This window comes from Chlamydotis macqueenii, chromosome 2 (assembly GCF_036417535.1).
Source record: "Chlamydotis macqueenii isolate bChlMac1 chromosome 2, bChlMac1.mat, whole genome shotgun sequence".
Classification (NCBI taxonomy): domain Eukaryota; kingdom Metazoa; phylum Chordata; class Aves; order Otidiformes; family Otididae; genus Chlamydotis; species Chlamydotis macqueenii.
The window spans coordinates 122,730,323-122,756,254 of record NC_141557.1 but is presented as its reverse complement, the minus strand read 5'-3'; the positions used below and the strand labels follow the sequence as shown (position 1 = coordinate 122,756,254).

The 25,932-nt window shown below is 42.4% G+C and overlaps 2 protein-coding genes across 6 annotated transcripts in view; both read left to right on the top strand.

The window, feature by feature from the left end:
* Window positions 1-11,774, top strand: part of PLAG1 (PLAG1 zinc finger) — a 50,215-nt gene extending 38,441 nt beyond the window's left edge. For all 5 annotated transcript variants that reach the window (XM_086740837.1, XM_086740839.1, XM_086740838.1 and 2 more), the window contains 3 exons: window positions 5,450-5,549; window positions 9,383-9,741; window positions 10,333-11,774. In XM_086740837.1, coding sequence (XP_086596963.1) covers window positions 9,500-9,741; window positions 10,333-11,596 — 1,506 coding nt within the window. In that variant the 5' untranslated portion in view covers window positions 5,450-5,549; window positions 9,383-9,499 and the 3' untranslated portion in view covers window positions 11,597-11,774. The remainder of the gene's footprint in view (window positions 1-5,449; window positions 5,550-9,382; window positions 9,742-10,332) is intronic.
* A 13,064-nt stretch (window positions 11,775-24,838) lies between these two features.
* On the top strand, window positions 24,839-25,932 carry MOS (MOS proto-oncogene, serine/threonine kinase). The gene has a single exon (XM_010119988.2). The coding sequence runs from the start codon at window positions 24,883-24,885 to the stop codon at window positions 25,930-25,932; it is 1,050 nt and encodes a 349-aa protein (XP_010118290.1). The 5' UTR covers window positions 24,839-24,882.

Below are 25,932 nucleotides of genomic sequence, written 5' to 3'. Positions count from 1 at the left end.
TGCCATGTTTAGACAGTCATGCCAGATGTCTTCTTTGCTTAGGGGAGAAACATGTGTGTACATGTTGATTGCTGTCAAATTACACAATAAAACCGGCAGAAAATTAAAGGAAGTATCACTTTGTGAAAGTGCAGGCAAGAGCTGCTCCTGGCCCAGGCAGGATCCCTGGTCAAACCCACCGCCTGGTTAACAGTCTCACCCCAGCAATGCCCATTTTTCCTTCTTGTCCTCCAGTATCAAAGCCTTAGCTTGAGCTTCCAGATGTAGAACTCAGGTCACAGAGAGACACCTCCCTTTGTTGTCCCCTTCCCCCTCCAGCCCCATCCAGCTGAGAACAAATGTGGGAGAATCAGCATCTTCCTACCAAAGACAGGATTTTCTTTCTGAACGGGAGCAAGCTTCACTGGTTGTCTCCTTTAAAGAGTGACGTGCTGTTCAAATAAATGTGGATCAGATGGCCTGGCAAGAGCAAACAGTGATGTAGACCCCTGCATCAGTTAGGAGACTGATTTCAATTCAACAGGGAGAAAGGCATCCCTAAAGCTATCAATACTTTAATGTCTTTTCCAGTTAAGCATGGATTTTTCTTACCTACTTGACTGTTTCCATTGGTGGGATCAACTTCTCCAGCTGCGATCCTCCCTTACTGAAAGTTAATTCCCCATAAGAGGGATCTCTGGACATCCCAGATTGGCAGCTAGACCTCCCGCTACCTGCAGGTACCTTGAGATGAGTCTTCTGCTGCAAAAAGTCTAGCATTTTTCTACAAAGTGAGTCAGACCTACTGCTCGCTCTGAGGTCAGTGCAAGTGTACATTAGGTACGTTGACCCTTGATGATCGAGGAAGGATGGCTGAGCCTTGCAGGGCTGCGGGTCCCAGCGTGCTGTCCTGGAGCAGTGCAGGCACTTTGGCACTTATGCCCTCAGACCCTTCCAACAACTGTCCGAGCAGAGGTGTCTGAAGGAAAGAGGGTTAAATCTGCACCTCCACAAACTGAACTGCCTAGTGGGGGGTTTGCATGTAAGCCCACAGCACAAAGAAAGCAGTAGGAGGCTAAGTGGTGCTCCTTCTTCGCTTGCCTTAACCTGGGGGTAGATTCTTTCATCTTCAGGAGCTCTGGTGACATTTGTGCTGTTTTAACAGCTCCAGCTGAGCGGGGCAAACGTGGTGAGGTTTGTAGTTCAGTTGTGCCACTCTGTGTCTGACTGTCACTTAGGCTCTTTTGAGCCACAGTAAGTTGTTTTGTTGACCGTCTCTTGCTGATGCTTCCTCCAGCTCAGCTCCTCCAGCTATTCCTGACTGGTCAGACAGAGGAGGTATCCTCTGCCAGTACTTTTTTAGTCACCTGATATGGAAAAGAAGAAAAATGGCTACTGCTGGTGTAGTAATTGTGGCTCCTTTCAGGCACATTCTTCGTAGAGGCACCACAGTGGTCTCTTGTCCTTTGCTCTGAAGGAGTCTTTACTGTTGGCAAACCTGAGAGAGGTTAGACTGGGGCATACTGAACTTGATTTGCTCCATTACCACTCTGAGCAGCAGCAGCTCCTGGCTTCCTTGGGCTGCATGTGTTCATTCTGCTTCTTCCCAAACCAGGATGCCAGTCTGTGTTTCTGCTTTCCCATCCTCACACCACACTCCCAGCTAGGGAGACATCAACTCTTGCCCACTTATTTCTCTCCCATAGTCCTGGTCCCTTTCATCAGCCACAGCAAACCTTGCCAGCTCCTTCCAGTTCCACCTTAGTCTGGAGAAGAGGAGGCTGAGGGGAGACCTCATTGCTCTCTACAACTGCCTGAAAGGAGGTTGTAGGGAGGTGGGTGTTGGTCTCTTCTCCCAAATAACTTGCGATAGGACAAGATGAAATGGTGTCAAGTTGTGGCAGGGGAGGTTTAGGTTGGATATTAGGAAGCACTTCTTTACTGAAAGAGTGGTCAGGCACTGGAACAGGCTGCCTAAGGAAGTAGTGGAGTCACCGTCCCTGGAGGTGTTCAAAGAATGTGTAGATGTGGCACTTCAGGACATGGTTTAGTGGACATGGTGGTGTTAGGTTGATGGTTGGACTTGTGGCTCTTGGAGGTCTCTTCCAACCTTAAGATTCTATGATTCACATCAGCATCTAAAACCCTGAGATGGGCCGAAAAGGGAGGTTGCCGCTTCCCAGGGCAGCAAGTTGATGGCAGTGGTGCATGTAATGGCTCTTGCTCAACAGTGTGAGTGAAGAGCTGAGCTGGGAGCTGCCATTGCTGCAGACCGCATTGGGTGGTGCGGTGATGTGTGTGGCGCAGTTTGGGAGCCCTTTGCCTCACAGCACCGCTGGTAGCAATTGGGAGGGTTCACAGGCACAGCCTGGATGGACATTACTGTCTTCAGAGAACTTGATCCTGTTCATGTGAGTACATGCTCACCTGGGATCTGTGTGGACAGCACTTCTCACAGAATCACGGTTTCCATAGGGTAAGTAACTGCTTTTTGTTTTGTTTCCTAAAAGAAATATTTAAAACCCAGGATGACTTTGTAATACTGTTAAATCCTAAATCTGTTCCACCATAATTATGACTCTAATGTTTCTAGGACCCTTCCTCTGGTTTAAAACGGGTTAACTTCAGGAATTGAAGCTAGATTCACTGTTCTGTATACAAGGCGCATTGACAGATACCATGTTCTCAATACTGTGTTCTCATTGTTGCTCTCTTATTTTGAAAGAAAATAACCATGAAACTGGTGTTTTCCTTTACTGTGCTTAGGCACTCTTAAGAAAAGTATAAAATGCAAGTTAGGAGGAGAATTATTGGTTCTATTTGTGTAATGTCTTCATTATGCTTTTAGTTTAGATATCAAATAATGTTTTAAAATATTTTCAGGTGCAGCTGTTTTTTCAGATTTTTAAAGATGAACTGTGAATTTTGAAAAAACTATGTTACTCTTTTTCATATTAAAAACAGTAATAAGTAATTTAGCTTAGGGTTTGGGGGCTTTTTTTTTTTCACTTTAACTCTTTAGATGGTAGACAGTCAAATATTGTCTAACCTGGAATAAATGGGGTGTTTGGAGAGTTAGCAAAATTAGTGTATAATGCATACTGGGAAATCTGATAAAGTCTAAGAATTCTAATCTGACAAGCTATAGAAGTCGTATTTTGTTGCTAGTTCCCAAGTAGGTTTTGGACATGTGCATGTGACAATGCTTTTTGCAGTGTGATGCTTCTCTGCTTCACATGGAAAACAATTTGAGTGTTGTTATTCATTAAAAATTGTTCCCAACTCATTTAGTTGAGAAGAAAATTTATAAACACTATAAGTAGTTAGAAGAAGAATGGTACATCTTTGACCAGTATTCTGCCTTAGAGATTTTCTAGCACCAAAAGCTTCTGAGAAATGTCATAAAAATGAGCATTATCGTGGACAACTTTTGTATTCTGTGCATAAGAAAAAGTCTTTTATCCAGTAGCTGATTTATTGTCACAAAGCATAGGAATTTTTTTTTTTTAATTTTCTGTTTTCACTTAATCCTGTCAAATGTAGCAGATGTTTTAATTATTCGTACAAACTTAGCCCCTTTTGTGTGTATGTTGTTAAGCTCTTTCCTTAATAACGGTCTTGTAGAAGTTGAGATCCCAGCTAATTGTAGGTGTAGCATTGCCCTCCTCTGGATCCACTGCTTTGTGTTTTTGCAGTATTCATAAGGTAATGAATAAGAATACCTGACCTTTTTCCTTTGTTCTCTTCAGCATTTTAGCTACATCTGGTGTTTATCTTGCTTATTTACTTGTTCAGGTTGCTTCAGTTGCCCCTGATACGGTAGTTTTCCCATGCCTCTCATGGCGTGTCTCTGAGGGCATCTGCTTTTTGCTAGTGACTTCAGATGTGTGGTGAGAGTTGAGCACCATAAGCATTTAAGAGAAAATGTTGAATACTGTTGAGAGGGCATAATAATATTTTGGATAGAATGTAGGGGTTTTCTCCAAACTGGAAATAGTCTGTAAATACCAATAGTGGAGGGACTAAGTCCACAAGGACTTAATCCATTACCTTTATGTGGCTGTCTTAAATATTGTCTACTTATTGTGAGCTATGTTAGTAGAAATATCTGGATAATGAAGCTCTTCCTTTTTGCTGCAATAGTGGAAAATGTTGAGATAGGCATCACAGGATAACTACAAGGTTCTTGCTGGGAGAAGGAGTGAGGAGTCATCGGCATTTTCTCCCTAAAACAAGGTGATCTGGGGATCTCCGAAAGAGAGGATGAGGATTGTGACCCCTCCCTTGCTCACTAGTTGAAAACAAAGCTCTTGCTTTCTCTTTGGGTACTGGAGCTGTTTCTACCTCCTGCCTGTATGTACAAAGCCCCAGATAAATGCTCCTCAGCTGTCAGAGAGCTTCAGTCACTTGCTCTGAAGCGCTTCTGCCATTAATAGGTGTTCAAGGACGCTGGTTGGTTCACCTTCATGCTTCCCAGCAGAGGAGGCTGGGGCTGTGCAAAGCTGAACTCTGTACCAAAAGGAAGAATACTTTACTGGAGTGAATGAGAAGTGAGAAGGGAAAATGGTTGGTGTGGGGGGAAATGTTACATTACACCGGGGCTCCTGCCAAATACCTTCAGCCTGCTATGCCACGTGGGGTATGTGCACTGTATAGGGCTTCGCCCTTACATAGCTGGAGGAGTTGGAGGGGATGAACCTCTCCGTTACAATGAGGTGCTGAACATGTTTTCCCGCGTATACCTGTGTCATCCGGGAGGCCTTCTAGCAAGAAAAGAAGGACATGCTGCAAATTTACAAAAGGATGGTGGCAGGGAAAAGGGAGATACAAGGGAAATTCCAGAAAGGCCCTCTGGATTTGCACAGGCACACCTAGACTTGCCCTCTTTTGGGATTTACCTGTAGCACGTACATCATTAAAAGTCTTTATTATTTTTTAAAAATTAATTTTATTTTCCTTTGCAGGTCACCTTTTAAGCTGCTATTTCCTGTATAATTAAGCAGAATGAAGGCATTAGGTTCTATTAAAGTTGGGCCTAATCCAGAAATCTTCTCTTATTCAGTCCTTTCTGAGTAAGAAACTCAAGTCTGGGCCCAGCATTTTATATGTTTCACTGTTATTTCTAAATTATCTGTGGTCAGTGGATTTTTTGGTTTGTTTTTAACTTTACTGAAAACTCCTTTGCTTTTGTCTAATTTTATCTCTTTATGTGTTACTGTCCAGCATAGTGTTAGTTGAAATAATGTAAGTATACTGCAAATTGAAGTGCGTAATTGCTACTGATCATGCAAGAACGATTGATTCCTACGGTTTATGATTAACAGTACATAATGTTCTGTGCATGGGTTGGATCTATCCTTTTTAACTTTTCCTTTCCGATTCTTTCCAACCCCCGGTCTTGCTGCATCCCAGCCTTTCTGAAGATACTGGTTTCGCTGGAGTCTAGTCCATTCTTCCTTTTGTTTTTCAGACCAGTAAAAATGGGAAGTACTGGATTCTGGTTTCCTCCAAGAAGAGTCAGCGGAACTGGTTAAGACCAAAATCTGAGGACTTTAGTGGGCAAACATCAGGTGTGCATTGAACAGAGCCTGCTTTAATCCTGCTTTAAGTATATGCTTACTTAAAAATAGTATTATATACGAGCTTTTGTGTAATGTATTTGTTATATTTGATACTGCATATAATCATTCATCCTGCAGTTGTGAAAGCACCAGTAAGAATGAGGATTTTAAGTGATAATATGTTGAGACACAAACAGGCAATATTACTCATAAAATTCTTTCAGCTGGTCTTTGGAAAGTGTAATATTTGAGGATCAGTGTTTTTTTAAGTTTTACATCCATTGCTCAGTCTATATATCCACAAGAAAAAAAAAAGAAAGTGGTTATTTGCTATTCAGAGAGCAATACTGAAGTTCTTAATTGCCTCATCTGTTGAGAAATGGTACTGAGATAATAGTGCATACATGTTTTTTCATAAAACACTGTCATTGTCAAAAGTTGGATCCACACTATATTTGTTCTAATGATGCATTTTTAAGGACACTTAAACACAGTTCAAAGTCAGCTTAATTAGTTTTGATCATAGAGGAACAAAACCTGAATTCTTCATCCATGTGAATGTTACTTCTGGTACAGGAGCTAGGTTACCTGAAGTTTTGGAGAAGGTAACAGTAATGTTATATTGGCCTGAATGTAGGATGGCCTCCAGCCTGAGTTGTGATCTTTGCATTGAGAAAAGGAGTGAGAAGTTGAGAGAAAAGTTGAGTGAGAAGGAGTGAGTTGTTAATTTCACAGTTAAGCCTCAAATTCTGTTACACAGCAAACACTGGTTTTGGCCTCAAATCAGACTCTGCATATCACTCTTCTGCATGGCCTAATATCCTGTATCTCCCCAGCTTGGTGCATGTTCAGTTCCTCCCTACCTGCCTCCAGGGTTACCAGCTCACCCCTATCCTTGTGTCCTTAGATGTTCCCAACCCTGATACAGTGCTCCCCGCTCCTCCCTGGCCCCACAGACCCATCCTAGTTCTGTCCGTTGTCCCTCCCCACGGCAGCTCACTCTCCCTCCCCACATCCCACCAGCCGTGCCTGCCTCCCTTGTCACTGGCTGGGCACAGGGGCCACTTGCTGTTGAGCCCTGGACCCAGCATGGTCAAATTAACCACGCTCCCCCGCAGCAGACTGTGAAGGCAGTTCCTTTCCCCTATGCTGCTAATGCTGCCTGCCTCTCTCAGGCTAGGTGTGGATTTGGCAAGGGGGTGAAAGGGGTCGTTGCCCTTTCTTACCCCTCAAGACCATAGGTGCCCTAGCCACACAGCGAGGGCCACGGCTGCTGCACTGTCGGCTCTGTGTGGAGAGTCTCGTGTAGGTGCCCCTGTCATATAGATATACTCTGTGTAAGCATAGAGCAGGTTGGATTTTTTTTTCTCCTCTAGAATTTCATTTATGAGGAGCGATTAGGCTAAAACAAGATTTCATTCTATATTCAGGCCAATATACATAGAAGACCAGTGTGTTCCTTTACAGAAAAGCAGAATTCCTTTTATTACCAGATTCTAATCAGAGCATATATTGAAACATTTCTCAATCCACAAATATATCAGAACTTTGATGTGAATCGGACCTTCCTTTTGATTACATTGGCGGCCCTGTTGAAGTCTTTGGAACTGGTCTTCATTTACTTTTGTTGCAGAAATACTTTGGTCTCAAGTCTCCAAACAGCTGTTTCATTTTTTCACTTCTGAGCTAGAAAGCTGCTTATGAGACAGAAAATAAAATTAAGCTGATTCTTTGAAGACCTGTGCATGTTCCCACTCATGGCATTGATGTCTCCAGGCTTCGTCCCATGAGTGAGAATGAGTCTGAGACAAATCTGAAATTATAAGAGTCCTTAAAGAAACACCTTTTCTGTCACGGGGTGTCTTTAAAGAAGTTAGTGGTTCCATATAAAATTCTGGGGAATAAAGGTGGTCTTACAAAACTTTGTGCTTACAGAGAGTAGCATAGTTTAACCTGCCATTCAAGAACTACAGGGTTGAAAGGCAGCAAATTTCCATCTTGGTGTGCCAGTGTTTCTCTCCTCTTGTAAAGACAAGGGAAAAGTTTGGGGGAGGAGGGAGGAAGAGGCATAGACAGATACTCTGTGTACACATTTAAAATGGCAATCTGAGTCTGAAGTTTTCATAAAATGGAGACATTAAAGAGGTGCATCCCCTCGTCCCCCTCCCAGCCCTCCTGCCCTGCTGTCCACTGAGGAAGACGCAGGCTCTCCTTCCTCCCCGCTCTCTTCCAGGGCCACGCTGGAGCTCTTGCAGGGATGTTTTAGTTTAGCCCCCATCACACCTGGGTGCTGCTGTCCGCTCTCTCCCTCTCTGCTGAGCCTCAAGCAGGGGAGAGAGGACAGCTGAGACCAGAGCCAGGCTGCCTCCCAGCTATCCGGCCTCCCCTCGCTGCCAGCTGGGAAGAGCCCATTTTGTTTATCAGGGAGGTGGCCTTAGGTTGGAGCAGCTGCAGCCTGGTGCTCCCTGCCCGGCTCCCAGCCACCGGCCTCCACCTGTCCCAGCAGCTGCTGGCTTCCCTTGCCCCGCTGCCAGGCCCCATGGGGGCGATCAGCCCACCGAGCCCCCAGCCCGGCCGCTGCCCCTGCCCTTGGTGCCGGCCGGCCCAGCCGCCTCTCGTGCAGCTGCCCCGGCAGAGGCCAGAGCATATGGCAGCTGCAAGCCACAACGTTGAGACAAGGGGGTTGCTGCTTTTGAAGGAGAAAAACCAAATTTTAGGTCTTTCCTGCCCTGCCCGCAGCTTGCGTTGAGTGCCGCCCTCCCACCATCCTCCTCCTCACCCCTGTTGCCGCAGACCTCGTACTCGGCCTTTCCCACAACAGGTAGCGCTGGGTTTGGTATCTAAAGTAGCAACTGCGCTCCCACAGTGAAAAGAAGCTGTCAGCTACCCCTGACAAAGGAGGGGCTGTTGAGTGCCCTGGAATGGCAGGCGCCCAGTTGCTACTATATGTTACCAGATGACAAATTTGAAGCTGTTTGCCAGCAAGTCGGACACGAGCATCGTGCACCTCCTTTAGCCGAAAGCCTCTGGTGTAGCTCACAGTTTGCAATGCCCTGGAATGACCAGCGAAGAGCTTCTGTCCTGAGCTAGCCTGAATCTCAGAGCGCTTACACCTTGCAGGATAGCATCAGGAGGGTGGGGGTCTCCAGTGCTCGGCTGATGAAACCCTAATCTGTCTAATCTATCCCTAATCCGTGGGATTTCTGCTGTTAATATGTCTAGTCTCTGTGAACAGAGGGTAAGTTCACCGGAGAATTTCACCTAGCGCTAGCAATCATTGGCAATGCGTACATTTTGCTAGAGCAGAGGGATAGATGTGCAGTAATCACAGCGAGGAGGTGCACCCCAAAACGTGAGGTTTTCCCCCGTCCCCAGACTGTCAGCATGGGTACTGCTATTTTTCGCGCAGGTTTTCAAACATTTTGGGGCTTACAGATTTTCACTTTGATAACTGTGTGTGTGCATGTGTGCGTGCACGTGTGCGTGCGTCTGTGCAAACACCACAGGCAGGGCTTTAATTCCTTTGAAATCCGAAGCTGCCGAAAGCCGCCTGGGTAGGTGGGCCTGATGCCTCCTGTAATCTGACAGAAACTTTGCTGTTCTCCATCAGTGCCTGAGGGGAAAGTTGTGAGGTGTGATTTCAGGGCATATGTGGATCTGTTCATCCTGAGCAATGCATTTTAAGAGTTGCAGCAAATAGTGTAAAGAAACCTACAGGTATTACATTAGACCAGCTGAACCTAATTTTATTTTTAAGTTTTATTCAGAAGCATCACATAGCAAGTAAACTTCAAAATCTAAGTTTAGTTACAAACTAGTTGTTTCTTATTTTTTTTTTCCAGTCCCCTTTTGCTTTCTTTTACGACCACATGAAACTTGAGAAGCCATCTAAAGCTAAATCATTTAGTGGAGTTGGGCAATTCCCAAGTGTCCAACAAGAAGGCCTGGTTTAGGCTGCGATGGCCACTGTCATTCCTGGTGATTTGTCAGAAGTAAGAGATACCCAGAAAGTCCCTTCAGGGAAACGTAAGCGTGGTGAAACCAAACCAAGAAAAAACTTTCCTTGCCAACTGTGTGACAAGGCCTTTAACAGTGTTGAGAAATTAAAGGTTCACTCATACTCTCACACAGGAGAGAGGCCCTACAAGTGCACGCAACAAGACTGCACCAAGGCCTTTGTTTCTAAGTACAAATTACTAAGGTATTAAATTCTATTTATCTTTCAGATTATATTATCTATTTTATGTTGGCTGTGTTAAGCCGTGTAAAAGTATATATTTGTGTACGCCTTCAGCTGATTGCAGAGAGGATGTGTTAATTAAAGTAGCCATTGGATTGTTTCTAGAATTCTAAATTACCTAAGTTTGCAAGCTAATGTCTTTGATTTTGTTTCTTAATTTGTTTTCTGCTTTTGTTTTCTGTTTGTTTGTTTGTTGTTTTCTTTAAAAAATGAGCATAGAATTTTCATTTGTATGAGGAATTGTCACAAGAAAAAAAAAAGAGTATGGACTGAAAAATTTTTGGCTATGGACTTTTACACGAGTACTTTCATACTTGCCCATATACCCCTGTTACAGTAGCTAAAACCCACCAAAACTAAAGTGTCAATTTAAGAGAAATGGCTCACGTTTTGCTATATTTAAATTTGTCGAACTGTCTTTGTAGTGTCATGCTTTCAGTTAAAAGGTTCTGTTGCAAAACAGCATTTAGTGTAGTATTTAGCTGCCATTAAAAAATGAGCACGTGTTTTTTGATCAAAATAATTACTTACAGAATATATCTGTGTTTAAAGGCATATGGCTACTCATTCTCCTGAGAAAACCCACAAGTGTAATTATTGTGAGAAAATGTTTCACCGAAAAGATCACCTAAAGAATCACCTACATACACACAATCCCAACAAAGAGGCCTTTAAGTGTGAAGAATGTGGAAAGAACTACAATACCAAGCTTGGGTTCAAACGTCACCTGGCTTTGCATGCTGCAACAAGCGGTGACCTCACCTGTAAGGTATGTTTGCAGACTTTTGAAAGCACAGGAGTGCTGCTGGAGCACCTAAAAACTCACGCAGGCAAGTCATCGGGTGGAGTGAAGGAGAAAAAACACCAGTGTGAACACTGTGATCGTCGGTTCTACACCCGAAAGGATGTCCGTAGACACATGGTAGTGCACACTGGAAGAAAGGACTTCCTCTGTCAGTACTGTGCACAGAGATTTGGGCGGAAGGATCACCTCACGCGCCACATGAAGAAGAGTCACAACCAAGAACTTTTGAAGGTCAAAACAGAGCCAATGGACCTTCTAGATCCCTTTACCTGCAATGTTTCTGTGCCTATTAAGGATGAGCTGCTTCCAGTGATGTCTTTACCTTCCAGTGAACTGACATCAAAGCCATTTACAAACACTTTGCAATTAAATCTCTACAACACTCAGATTCAGTCCATGCAGAGTTCTGCATCTGCACACCAAATGGTTGCCACATCGTTACCATTGGGAATGCCTTGTCCAATAGATATGGAGTCTGTCCACCCTTCTCACCAGCTATCGTTGAAATATCCGCTCGGTACTACCTCATATGCAATTTCTATGCCGGAAAAAGAACAGCCATTGAAAGGGGAAATCGAAAGTTACTTAATGGAGTTGCAAAGTGGTATGCCTTCTTCATCCCAGGATTCTCAAGCATCTTCATCAAAACTAGGGCTGGATCCACAAGTAGGCCCACTAGATGATGGGTCTGGGGAGGTTTCCCTTTCCAAGGGCTCCGTTCCTATTAGCGAACCTCTAAACACCCCATCATTGGACTTTTCTCAGCTGTTCAACTTCATACCTGTAAATGGCCCTCCCTATAATCCTTCCGTTTCAGTGGGAAACCTCGGAATGAGTTATACGCAAGAGGAGGCACATTCTTCTATGACTCAACTTCCACCACAAACCCAGGATCCACAAGATCCTAGCAATAGTATAGGTCTTGGGTCTCTGCACTCGTTGTCAGCAGCTTTCACAAGCAGTCTAAGCACAACCACCACCCTACCGCGATTTCATCAAGCTTTCCAATAGGATGTACAAAGCTGGCTTGTTACTGTCTATTTGTAGAAATGCCTTAGGTGACCATTTTTAACTTAGTGCCTACTATAAGACATTATAAATTCTCTGCTTTTGTACAGTACCAATCTCATGAAGCCAGTAAGAAATTTAAATTAACTTTTAAAAAATGTTTTGAAAGTGTTTATTCTCAGCTGTGTTTACTTTGTTTTTTTTTAAAAAAACCAGTCTCATTGTATTGTTTTCATTTTCACTGCCAATTGCCACATTTTAAATGTTCAGTAGAAATTTATCCCAAGCAAACTCTCAACACTCATCCCTTTTTAAAAACTTTTTCAACCATACCAGCTATTCTGTTTCATTGATGTCAGTGGTAGAGCTACCACTTTTACTATATTTTAGCATTTGCAAAGAATCCAGTTAAAATATGTATCACAAAGGTTCCTGAAGATTTGGGAAAAAAATTCTCCAGTCCCTTTCCAAACAAATCCTCTTCCCAAATGGTGACACATCTGATCCGTTCTATAATGACAAATCTAAATTTTTAAAATAAATAGAGAATTCAGATTTTTCTGAAAACTTGTGTGTGTATATATAGAAGTCCATATATACACATGTACATATATATAGCATTTTGACTTGTATTGAAGTCATTGTAAAAGGTGTTAAGAATTTTGCCATTTTCTGGCTTAAATTTTTGTGGCCTGTTATGGATAGCGGAAGAAAAAAATTTAGTTTTAATTCTCTAAAATGATGGCTGGACAGAATTTCAACAGAGAACCTCTGCTTGCCTAAATGACAAATGTTTCAAGTTGAATTTGGAACTGTTTTGTTGTGCTTTCATGACTCTGGTAGAGGGAAACAGGCAAAATTAATGGCTGATCTTGAAATATAAAAGTGTTGTAATCTAGTAATGCAGAATATTTTGTCGCAGTTTTTGTTTTAATTCTTAACTTGCTGTTTTTTCTCTTTAGTAGCATAGAAAGAGTTCTGCATAGGAATCTTCCAATAGTGTATTCACATGTGTAGGCATCGGTCTTTTCACAGCTGCCACCACCAAAGGGTGGATCCAGTCCAGCCAGAAAGTGTGCATCTATTTTCAGTTCAAAACTAGTGTGCAGTCAGAGAGAGTGAATGTAAATTTGCAAATACCAGGTTTTGTTTTGGCTTTTTTTTTATTGGAATGATCTTTTCAGTTGTGTTACAATGGTGTGTTATGTCCTCCTAAGCAACACATTAGATGTTAATCACACTTTCTACACCTGGGTACTTGGTTAGGGACTTTTTGCCCATTGCCAAGATTTAAAGACAGGACTCTTAGGAGTGAAGTAAAAGCATATTGCTTACACCACTTTTACCTAATGCAATATATTCTATTCCCCAACCCCTAATAACCAAAAGAGAAAAAAAAAAAAAAACAAACCCAACCCTGTGATGCATGAAAGCAAACTAGATTTGCTGTAATTCAATAATAACATTTTTTTCCTTGTCATTTTTGTACAAGGAATTAAAAAATAGAAATCATGTACATTAGTATCTCTCAAACAATAATGAGGATTCATACAAGGTTTTAAGTGGTTAAACTAAATATACTTCACAGAAACAAAAGTTGCTCCCATTGAAGGAGCTCATGCTCCAGATGTTTTATCAGTAGCTCCTACTTTTTTTTTTTAACTCTAGGAGCAATATGCAGGTGTAGTTTTACTATTTTATACATATGTGTATTTAAATTTTATTACTGAAAGATAACATTTTTATAAATGTGTTTGTGTTCCAAAGGCATTAAAATAAGGATGTATTAATAAGGAAAATACCTTTTGAAATTCTGCAAACTACTCCTAGGTTTTGGGTCTAGGAGCACGTTATCTCAAAGTGGGCTTTTAGCTCTGCTTCATGACTGCTTCCTCTGGTTTCTGTGAAACAGATTGCTCGCTTACTTACATCTTTAGTTGAATGATTTGTTCAATATTGCTTTTTTTCTCGTTACCTTTGTAAAGGAAAGAAAAACACAGATGAACAGAGCACAAGGTTAATGCAACCGAATGTAACTCTAGTTTAAATCAGCAACCATAACGCATCTAGGAAGAACTCGGGTTTATTCTCAGTCCTTTAAATCAATCTGAGATAAAGATAAATGGACTTAATTCCTCCAGTGGGTTATGTCCTGCGTGGAGCTGAGCATCTGCAACTTCCCCTGCAGCAGAGGAAAGTCGCGAGCACTCGGCATCCTGCGGCCAGCCCAGCAGTGTGGCCGGGCAGTGCTGCCTGTCCAGGGCACATGAGTTTCCAATCCGTAGCGACTGTTTATCAGTCTCAGTTGCCAACTAGACTTGATTAATAAAACAAAACCCACCAGACACTTTGCCAACACCCGTTTATTAGCGCGTAGCCAGAGTCCTTACTACTTTGTTCGTGCCTTAGCTTCCTGAAAAGGGATTGACATTTCACTTTGGAGTTAGACGTACATTTCACTTGAGAAATAGGGACCTCAGACAAGATATTGAACCTCATTCAGTCAGGGTTTCAGTGGGTGGCTGCGCCAAGTGTGTTTGCCACTGAGCTCGGATGTGTGGTAACATGGAAGCAGACCGACACTGTAAGCAATACAACCGTCACCGGAGTGCTTTTGAGTATCACTTAGGCAGAGTCGATATTGGCCACTACTAAAACGTCAGTTTTTAAAAACCCTGTTTTCTCAATTTCAGATGGCTTCTCAGCGGGAGGGGGGAGGGCTGGCTGATCATGCACCACTCTTTGTGCAACTTCTAAACTTCTAGTAAGGTTTGTTTTTTTAAAAAAATATATATATATTTTTGTGTACTTGTTGCTTGTGCTTTATTTAGTAGTAAATTGTGGAATAGAGTGATTTATTGTTAATTTGGCAGTAGCGGTTTTTAAAAACCATATACTGACTGAAACATGAGCCAGAGCTGATTGCTTTATTAAGCTAATAATGAATGTTAAGAGTACATATTTTCAGGATCATTTGCCTAGTGAGCTAAACATGTATTATAGGCCAATATTTTTTAAAATAAAGCTTGGTCAACCTCTATGTTACACATATTACAAGATATAGCACTTTCAAAAAGAAAACCTAAACCTTTTAAGAAAATTTCTTACAGGTTATGCTTTTTATTATAAAACCTTTTATTATAATTTGTTTCAAGTGCCATTAGATTACATATATGTAGGCCTTTGGTATAATGCTTTGTGTACAAAATGGTAGACATTGTAATTTTAAACAGGTACATTTTTACAGTGTTTTCTTATCAATTTGCTATATTGCACAGAACCAGTGTGTCTTTCTTAAGGGTTTTACAATGGTTTTTACTAGGTTTACATGTTTCAAACTACACTGTCTTCTACTGCCATTTTGGATACCAGTCAAAAAAAATTAGGAGTTTGTCCTCAACAATTGCAAACTGTGTCCTCTGGAGTTCTGGATGGTAAACTATGGCAAAAATGTTTAACATGCAGTATTTGATACAGATTTTTTTTTTGTCATATCCTATCATCGCTATGCTGCTGTCTGAAGTTAACTTAGGGCCTGATCCTGCATCCGTAAAGGTCGAGGGGAGCAGGATTGCATCCTTTGTTATGTCTGTCTCATACACTGGTTTAGCAGCTCGTCCTGTATTCTTCTCAGTCTAAAGAGAAGCCTCTGAAATAAATGTTCTTATCCGGTATGTAGTAAACCATATAGGCTTAGCTGCCCATCCTGCATCCTCCCAGTGTTCAGTTAAAACCACAGCCTACTTAGCATCACGCTCAGCGTACAAATAACGCCACAGTAGTTCAAAATGTGTTTGGATAGTCCCAAAGCTTTTATGCAAAAAGGGTGTCTTACTTTTTTTGGAAGGCAGTGTCTTTTGATAACAGTTATCTAGCCCTGGAAGTGACACAGAACTATTGCTAATCATACGTAAACACTTTTCAGTATAAGCTTCAGTGGTACAGTTGAACCAGAGTGAATGTTTATCTCCTCAGAAACACTCCTGCAATATTGTTATATTGGATCATGCTGCTAATGTAACTTGGGATACAACTCCTCTCATGGTGCTACAAACCTCCCTGTCTCATTCAGATGTATTTTTACCCATAGAAAAAAGGACTATACTAGACCTATAGTTGTATGATATATTTTTATACTGTGACTTAATTTGTCATTAATGAACTTTGTGCAACACCACAATGTATTCATATGCACTTGCAATAGTAAAATTTTGGACATGCAAATTTAAACGCTGACAAGCCCAGCTCTTGTTCACAAAAATAGATGACTGCTAGTTAAAATTAAATGTGGGCTTTTTATATGGTGTGGAGTGAAGAACATACTATATATTACTAAAGCCTTTGAATTTAGACAAAAACTGGGAAAAGTATATTGGGGAATGGTGACACACCCAAACCTGACTCGGATTGCTGAAATTATATTTTTAGCTAGTGGAAAAACTGTTTGGACTTGTATGCTAAAATGTTTTAATGATAAAAGTTTTGAGTCAAAAGTAGAGAAAAAAAAAAACACAGAAAACCCTGCATTCCAGACTGAATTTGTATATGTTTCTTGCATTTAAAATTTGCTATCCTGTGATATGGGAAATTGAGTTGCTTATCATGTATATGTACTTTAAAATGTATTCACAAACTACTGTTGTATTTGTATAAAATATAGACAAAAAGATTGCATATATATTTTTGTGTATAAGCTCTGTAAAATAGCAATCACATTATGAAGCTGCAGCAGAACTTCATTTTAAACATTCACATCCAAAGAAACAGACTATTTATTGTCCACATACCCTGATTATAAAATATACCTTGCTGCTATTAAACAATAGTGCTGCAGCTTCTTGTGGCCTACAGTGTTATGTTTGCTGTACAAAAATATGTGAACTCCACAAAATATATCAATAAAATTACAGAATGGTTTTAGTTAATGAATAACTTATGCCTGGCATTTCAATAGATAATCTTGATCTGCATGTTTGGGATTACAATAAGTCATTACAGAATATATCCAGTTTTTCTGGGTGTAGTTATTCTGAGTTTGCAAATCTGTAACTGTCTTTCTCATTTATGACTGGTAAAATCTCAGTTTTTCAGAAAATCTTACAGCATAAGTATCTGCGTTTCATGATTTCACCAAGGAACAAATTGGATGATGCTACTGTGTCTGTGGCAAGACAGATCTGAACTGAAGGAAGCAGTTGAGTTTGCCGTCAAATTGCACTTTGAAATACTGTGAGACGCTGGAAGGTGAGTTTGGGATTTCCAGAGTGGGACCGCTTATTTGGGAGAAGTAGGTGAGTGATTCTCCATCACTTCAGATTAATGCAAGTCATTTACATCGATTGTTATTGTTTGCAGGATAAACTGTAAGAGTGTGGCGTGTGCTAGACACAGTGTGTGGGTTGTCTCTCTGAAATATTTCCAGGAGAAACTCCATTACTTGGATCCCATAGATGTCCCGTCTGCCTGTGACAATGCAGAAGAAGTCTAACTAATGCATGGGGGGAAGAGGTGCTACACAGCCAGACGAGCAGCCTGCTCAAAGCCGCAGAAAGTTGCCTCTGTTGATTCCACACAGTTGTTCCCTAGTGTAGACTGTTTGCCAGGAAAGTAAAAGCCTAGCATTTCACATTTCATTGCTTTTCGGAACATATTTTGTTAACATCCTCAGCATTGTCTGTGTTTTCCTGCTTTGGGGTTCCTCTCTTTTCCAAGTCTGGACTTTTCACATTTTTTGCTGTAAGCCAGTATGAGAGAAATTACTGTTACAGAAAGTCATTGGCTTTTGCCATCTCCATACACAGACATTTTTCCTTTCTTGTGATTCCTACCCTTTTCCTCTGAGCTGACTTACTACTTCTGTGTCACAGGTTTCTAACTTGCCTGAGAGAGTTGGCCTTGTTATATTGGCAGTCAAAAGCTCTACAGATGCTCTACGACATGCAATACTCTACAAAACTTACTTATTTCCTGCTCCCTCCGCCCCGCAAGAAAACCACCCCATTACCTCACTACTGTAGCTGGTCTTACCTGCTATTACGGAATTAACATGTCCTACTTCCAAACGGACACCCTCTGGAAATTCCATCAGCCTCTGCAATAAGTGGAATATGGTTGCATGGATGATATCCATGTTATATCTGGAGATCTCTTGACACAGTCCCTACAGAGCTTTTCTTGTTAAATTCAGTGCCACAGCCATCTTCCCTTCTGTCTCTCCTTTAACCACCCCTTTCCAAAACTTGCGTAAGAAAGTACAGGAAAACAGTCCTTCAGTATCCTCTATATCTGGTCTTGCTGTCCTCCAGGAGTGGAAGAGAAAGACTATTCTGGTTTCCCCCTTCACTCTCCTTTTCCTTCTCGTGTATAAGCATACCCTAGGATAAAGAATGGTTTTTTGACAGAGAAGTTCAAAACAGTGATGCAGAGCTGCTGCTGGACTAGCAAGAACTGAGCAGCCACATGCTGTCATCTTCCCCACTTTGCAAATCAAAACATTGTATTAAATCAGATAGAAATTGTGTTTTCCAAAGTGGCAGTTGCCATAGTTGGCACGGCAAGGGTTGGTGATCACAAACAGGCAGCAAGTAGGGGACAGCAAGATAAGCTCTGTTACAAAATTTAGTCTGTGCTTAAAAGTTGGAGAAGTGTATTCAAGGATTAACTGCTGCTTATTATTATAAGCCGGGGCCTTTAGCAATTAAACAGCAAGGCTGTATTTCTGTGTTTTGAACAACAGTGGAGATAATGGTGTTAAAAATGGCAAGCCCCTGCAGTAGCATGAAGTTTCAAGTTTCTGCTCACGTGCTGTATGCTAGGTAATTCAGTATAAACTTTATCCACTCTTAATATAAGGTGTAACATCTTGCCAAGTATTTTTACTTTTATATAATTATATTTATTTGTTTTAATGATCTGTGTGTCTTCAAGAAATGAACATTTTCAGAGAAATAAGTATTTTTGAAAACATAATCAACAGTTGTGTTCTTCAATGTCATCATCATCCCACGACCTTGTCTCCTTTGGGGACATTTGTGTCGTAAAATCACCAGCTACAGAGCCAGTTGGCCTCAGAGGGGACTGAAGAGACATGAGCTATCAGCTGAGCAGTCTGAAAAGCGTTCTGTAGTAACGCACATAGTGACTGGGCTGGAAATCATTTGAATTGATCCTTGATAGTTTCCCATGGCACTGATTTTCACTTTTGCACTGAACTGCCATGTACAAAGAAGGATAATTTAGTGTAATTTTCATATAAATCAGTCGGATCTCTGCTTGATGTGGGTAAAGTAATGCAGAATAGTCACAGTTTCTGAAAATCAGTACATTGCTTAAACTTTCCTATATGTGTGTGTGTGTATATATGTATATGTGGACATATATGTATGCATGGGCAGAGAGCAATCAAACCTGAAGAAGTTGAGAAATTAGTCTTATTTTGTCTTGGTTTGCATCAAAATTTTAAGTCTAAAATGTTTGTGTCCAAAATGAATCATGCAGTTTGTAAAGGTATTTCCTAGTTAACACAGTGTGTGGTTTCCCAGGCAAGTTGGAAGAGTTTCTTCCAAATACTTGATTAATCTATGAGAAACAGCAAGTTATCTATAGGGCGCACAGGCTCCTGCAAGGAAGGTGTTTGTCAGTTACCCTTGTGTCATGTTAGATAGGATTTCGGCAGAAAAGTTCTGTAGGCTGCGCATCTGAAATGAAGCTCAGCTCTGGCGTACTGCCTTTGTGTTGAATTGTTACACACATGCTCATGGGTAAATCCTTACGTTTCCTCACAAGTACTTACTTACATTGAAAATGAAAATAAAATACAGGCTCTGACTGGTTAAGGGGCGTGCCATAAATGAGTAACATCTGAGCTGTAACATAGGAATATCAAACACTAATGACAAATAAACACAGACTAAACTCTCAAACTTACTGAAGTCTGTCCTCATCTAAAAATTGTCTCTTATTTTGTCACTGTCTGGCTCCCTATGCCAACAGTGTTATAGGATTGCCCCATAGTTAATGTGCTCTGTTCAGCTTATGCATAGTTTTCTTCAGCAGTATTTTTACAAGAAGCTTTTGCTTATTCACTGGTGCAAACCTTGTAACCATTACTTGAAGTGTATGACCCATTTTAATCAGGCAGGTTTAAAATTGTGTAACATAGGGCAACCTCTGATAATTTGCTAAGGCCCACCAGAGTGCCCAGGCCATCATTTCAAAGCCACCCAATTTAGCTGATCACCACTAAAATTTAGCTCGTGCCTCATCTTCTCTGCAGCTGTCTGAAGATGTGTTTGCAGGGAGCGACCACGTTTGCTATGGCAGTGTATTTAATGTAAAGTCACAGAGCTGGGCATGATCTGTGTTAATGGGATTGTGCGAGCTGCGAGAGAGACAGACCCTTTTACACTGTGGTCCTAGGCATCAGCATTAAATCTTTGTACCTGGAAAAGCAGCTGTCTCCCAGCAGTCGAATAGCACTGATGTTACCTCCTGGGCCCTTTGCTGTAGGTGATTAATTTTTCTCATTAAGCATTGAAGCTGTGTTCTAGTCCTTAAGCTACAAGTCTCAAGTTCCACCATTACCTTTTTTCATCTCCTTGTGACCAAAGTCAGCTTTGCTCCAGGAGCAAGACTGCAAAACCAGTCTTGATTAATTTGGCTGAAAATACTGCATGAGGTGCCTGCCATATGACAGCAGTAAACCTGCCAGGATAGGTACCCATCTTTGCATGGCCAGAAAGTATTGTTATGGGTGAGAGCCTGTATTTTGCATTTCATTATCTTTATCCATAAGTTCATATTCCTTTAGCTTGTCTCAAGGTGCTCTTTTGCAATTGTGATATTAATCTACAGCAGCAGGTCCCAGGTTGTTATTCCTGGTCCACCCTGGTCAGTGGTGGTCACTGAGGCCCCAGTAAATGAGCTGTGAAACCTCACCTGCCTTGCCAGTGCCTCCAGTTAAAACCTCGGTGCGTTCAGGTAAGGAGAACGTTTGCTTCATGCTCTTGAACACATGGAGTAACCTTACTGAGAAAGAAAAAAAGCATCAAGCAGCTGTTTGGCAATGTGTGTTTGAAACTTGATCTTATTATATATAAACTAGAGTTTAACCTTTTAAAATGTTTATTATGTCTCTCAGCAGTAAAATAGCATCACAGTTCTTGCAGATGTATTTGTTCTTTGCATTTGGGTTTACCTCTGACTGTTTTAATGAAAACTTGCTTGCATTTGCTATTCCAAGGTGTCATTTGTCCCACCAGAACCAAACTCTGAAACATGAACTGGATTCTTTCCTGGCTTGTGCTCGTAGCGAAAAAAAAAAAAAAAGGTTCATCAGCAGCCTATCTTCAGAGCAAGCCTGTGTAGGGCCTGGCTTCAAACAGTGGTATCGCTTACACCTGTGCAATTGATCATATCAGAACGGCTTTCAGGCAACACTGAATATCATTTGAGGTCTATGAGGTGCGACTGGAAGCAACATTTGGACTGTGAAACACGATATGCATAAGGAGGAATGTAGATTCATCATCAAATCCTAAACACAGATCACAGGGGCTGACAGTAAACGGAGAAAAAAGAAAACTTTTATTTGAAACTGGGAAGAAAACCTCTCAGAAATCACTAAGGCACAGGCTAAGGAACTGTGTTTTTTGAGAGTAGGACTGTAATTTAAGTACTTGAGAGATAAATTTGACTCCTTTAGCAAGACTGTAAGGTAATTTAGTAGAAACACAATGTTACCTCTATATTGTAAAGCAGTTCTTAGAAGCCACTGGACAGCCAAGCCTTCAAGGGCTTTTTACATGGTACACCAACCAAATGTGCAAAGAAATAAAGTCATGATCATGGAGAAGAACATAACTATAGACTCTTAAACTCTCTGAAACCAGTTCCAGTCCTCAGTTCTGTCCTTCTTGTGTTTTAGACAAAATTTTTGCTGTTAAGAACCACAACAGTGATGCACCCTGATCAAAATGAAACTCCTGGTGTTTCATTTGTGTCCTCTGTTGTGGGGGGTTACATCCATAGCAGGCCCTTGGTATCAAGGCTGACTTCTGTCCAGCAACTCAACAAACAGCAGTAGGAACTAACAGTAATGGCAATTTCGATATTCCTGAGATACAAGTGAAATATGAACGGGTGAACCAAGCAAGGCTGATTCTGTATTTCTTCTCAGCTGGAAGCACAGATCAGGTTGGGCAGCTGTTGCGGGGTCGGATGCACAGGCATGTTTTACTTGCGGAAATACAACACACAAGCTTGAAACAAAACCATCGCTGCTGCAGGTTATGGTAGCTGTGACGTATTGCAGCCCTCAGGACACAGACTGCATGCTTCCCTCTTGTCACTTGTAAAAGCTCCTGTTGCCTTCTCTGCTGATGATTTCTGGTTCATACAGCTTCCTTTTTCCTTGTGGAAATAGCAGTGAAATGGGAACAGTGTGGTTGGAGGCTGCTGTGCGCACCCAGTGTGATGCTCTGGGTTCCCTCGGGGAAGGGTGGCCAGGAGGGAAGGGGCAGCTTGTCCCCAGAAGCCCTGCTCCCCTCCAAAAATGGCTCCCTGGGCCATGCTGTGACCCCCTCCTCCAGCCTGTGGTAATTCTGGAGCTAAACAGGGCTGTGGAGCATGGCAAGAACATCCTACAGGGGTTGTGCCTCACAGGAAGTCGCTGGGCCAAGTCATCAATGGATTACAGGAAAATAACGTTTATTAAGAATAAAAGCCTGCTTGCTTTTAAATTGTTGCTTTAATTGCATTCACATTGAAAGACACTGGATGTCCCCCTACTCCAGTCCTCAGCAGTTAGCTTGAGACAGGGCACTAAGTTTCATTAAGGCTGTGTAAATCGCCAAATACACCCCTCTTCCTGTTCAAAAATTCAGCGTATTCCCCAAGAACAATACAACATGCCTGCCATGACGGGGGCAAACCAGAAAGGTTTCAAACATAAAAGGGTAACAGGAAAATTACCGGAAAAGGGACAACTGGAAGGAGTGGGGAGGAATTAAGTTTGAAAAAAATAGCATGGAAGGTCTGCTATAGCCTTCCAAATGAGGCTTCAACCAAAGAAATCTAGAAACAGCTCTAATCCTCTCTGTTTTATTAACATAGATTCTGTAGCATTTGCAATCTCCACGTACGCTCCTGTACTTGTCAGCTTAACAAGTCCACTTTCAGACCCTTCATCTACCCATCCTTCTACCTGCTCCACTCCCTCAACCAACTTTCCCTTTGAACCTTCTGTGCCACTTTAACCTGATGAGAACAGGTTATAACAAGTGCACTCCTTTCGTGAGAAGGCTGAAGTTCTTGGAGAATTCCTAACAGAGATGTCTCTCTGTTTATATACATCATATACTCTGTAGCACAGAAGTCCCTGCAAGAATTAGAGCCCTAATAGCACTCAGAAAATAGGCGTAAAAAATCCTTTCTCTCTCCAGTGTAGCTTCATTTGCTTGCTGCAGCTTTTCCTTTCCATCACAGCTCACCTGCCTAGAAAACATTTTCAGAGAACTCATGGGGTGTGATAGCACCAGAGGAGTCCTGGGGCCTCTTATACTATTGGAGTCCCTTCTGGGAGGGGGAAGGAAAAAGGAGCCTTGTGTTGTCAGGCAGTCCCATTGCCAGGCACTCCCCCACCCAGGGCCATTAAGAAGCCCTCTGGCATCCCTAACTCTTTGCACTCTCACTTGTTAACAACTCCCACAATGCATATTAGCACCTATTGACCTAGTTCTTCCCCAGCCTGTTTGTTGCACACTGGCAGGTGACAATGAAATTCCCTGTTCTCATTCATCCCTAGTCCAAGTTTGCTTTCCTGTGAATTACGATGACAAATTTCTCCTGATTGTCCTAAGTCTGAGTACTGGGCAAGATCTTCATCGCTGATTCGCTGCAGAGCGATGCCTTTGAAACCCTCTGGCTGAGCTGATATAGAGTTCAAGTAGGGTCAGAAGGTGTCTTTGGGACATTAGGTTTGTCTGTTGAGATGAAAAACTGAACCCTTCTCAAGGCAGAGAACACTCCAGTTCTGCTTGCATGTGTTCTGAGCACCCCTGAAACCTCCCTCAGTGCATCTGTGCTGCATCTTACTCATCCAGAGAAGCAAAACAAAAAGAACAGAAAACATCAGGAAAACTCTGCAGGAATTGCCTGCAGAGCCAGGGCTGCCCAGAGGTAAACTTGGAGAAACAGGCACTACCAATCTTTGAAGTCCCATGGCAGGATGCATATTGGCAAAGCTGACATTCAGAGGAAGGTTCTGAAGGGCAAGGAGGTGCGAAATGAGGTCCAAGCTTTCCGAGATATTTATTGACATGTACAGAAAGATACTTACCGGAATACTCTAGAGCACTTAGATGTACAGGTCCCGTCAGGGTGCTCTGATGGAAGGGCAGTACAGCAGGTACCCAACACTAAGGCAGTTAGCATGAGCACTGCGAATATGGGAAAGCAGGATGCAAAAGCCCCTCAAAAAAACCTGGGACCAGTAAGGCAAAACTATATTTGTTTGATTTCTGCCAGAACAGCTCCATAAATTTAGCAATAAGTTTCCTAAGGAGGATCCAGACATATAGAAATATAGACCTGTAGTAACTGCATGGGGTGTGATGGGAAAACAACCAAATATTTATGTATAATTCTAGTTACTATATCCAGTGGACAATACAGAGCAATCATTTGTCTTTATGCTGCTATTAAGGTTGCTGTCTTGCATGGGCAGAGTGGAGCAGCCAAACCAGTCCCCTTGTCCCAGTCATGCTTAAGTGGCAGTTTTCTACAAACACGCTTTTATATTTAGTTATGCTTGCCATAGCCTCATCAAATGCTAGCACTCACCATTTCAGCTGCTTCCTCTGACAATGATTTTGAGCTGTTTAATGCATCTGATGATGATCATTCCTTCCTGGAGCCATGGTGAAATGCATTCACCCATCACTGCTGTATTTACTCCCGGGGCATTTTGCTAGAGGCATTCAATGGGCAGAACATCTTCCTTTTCTCATAAGATTAGAAGTTATGTGCAATACATGTGAGTTAATTCTTTTTTAACTTTAAATCCATTTGCCTTGACTTTCTAGAGATCTACTTCAGGGTCGGAGAAGAATGTTTGCAGGTGAACCTGATTGGGTTCAGCTACTTGTGACAGATGCAGTTCATTTGAGGGTGGGAGGGACAATTGTGAAGTGAGGATAAAAGGCTTTGGAAGCCACTCCAGAGTCCTTTCTGTCAGGGAAACTTTCCAGTCTTCTGTCTTAGTTACTGCCTGTTGTTTTCTCCACCTTATTATGCCATCACCCATTCCTCTTAATTGTTTTCTTCCTTTGGAGTTTTCCCCATCTGCGGATTTGCGACCCTGCAGCAGCCCCTTAGTTATCCCTGGCAAAGACAGCAAAAACTTCTTGGGGGGAACTCCTTTAGTCAGGACTCGCCGCTTGCCTCCACGCCTGGCCTGGTGCTCCATTGACTGGGATCAGCTCTGCCTCCTGCAGCCCTTAGGTTCTGGGGGCTTTGGTTCTGTCTACAAAGCCACCTACCGTGGTGCAACCGTGGCTGTGAAGCAGGTGAAGAAGAGCAGCAAAAACCGGCTGGCATCACGACAGAGTTTCTGGGCTGAGCTGAATGTAGCCTGGCTACAGCATGAGAACGTGGTACGTGTGGTGGCTGCCAGCACATGTGCCCCAGCCAGCCAGAACAGCCTGGGCACGATCATTATGGAGTATGTGGGCAACATCACCCTGCATCATGTAATTTATGGGACTGGCGATGCATGGAGACAGGGCGAGGATGATGAAGGAGGATGTGGAAGGAAGCCCCTGAGCATGGAAGAGACTGTGTGCTATTCTTGTGACATTATGACCGGCTTAGCCTTTCTGCACTCCCAGGGCATTGTGCACTTGGACCTGAAGCCTGCAAATATCTTCATCACTGAGCAGGGAGTGTGCAAGATTGGAGACTTTGGGTGCTCCCAGAAACTGGAGAAGGGCTTGTCCCAGAGCCCCCACGTTTGCCAGCAAGGGGGCACGTATACACACCGTGCCCCTGAGCTTCTCAAAGGGGAGAGGGTCACAGCCAAAGCAGACATCTACTCCTTTGCCATCACCCTCTGGCAAATTGTCATGCGAGAGCAGCCCTACCTGGGTGAGCGGCAGTATGTGCTCTACGCTGTGGTAGCCTATAACTTACGCCCTTCGCTGGCCGCTGCCGTTTTCCATGAGTCGCTGGTGGGCCAGAGGCTCCAGAGCATTATTAGCTGCTGCTGGAAGCCTAATGTGGAGGAGCGCCTGAGCGCAGCCCAGCTGCTGCCCAGCCTCAGGGCGCTCAAGGGGAGCCTCTAG

Coding starts and splice junctions, on each gene's coding strand:
- MOS (XM_010119988.2), top strand. CDS start 24,883: ATGCCATCACCCATTCCTCTTAATTGTTTTCTTCCTTTGGAGTTTTCC.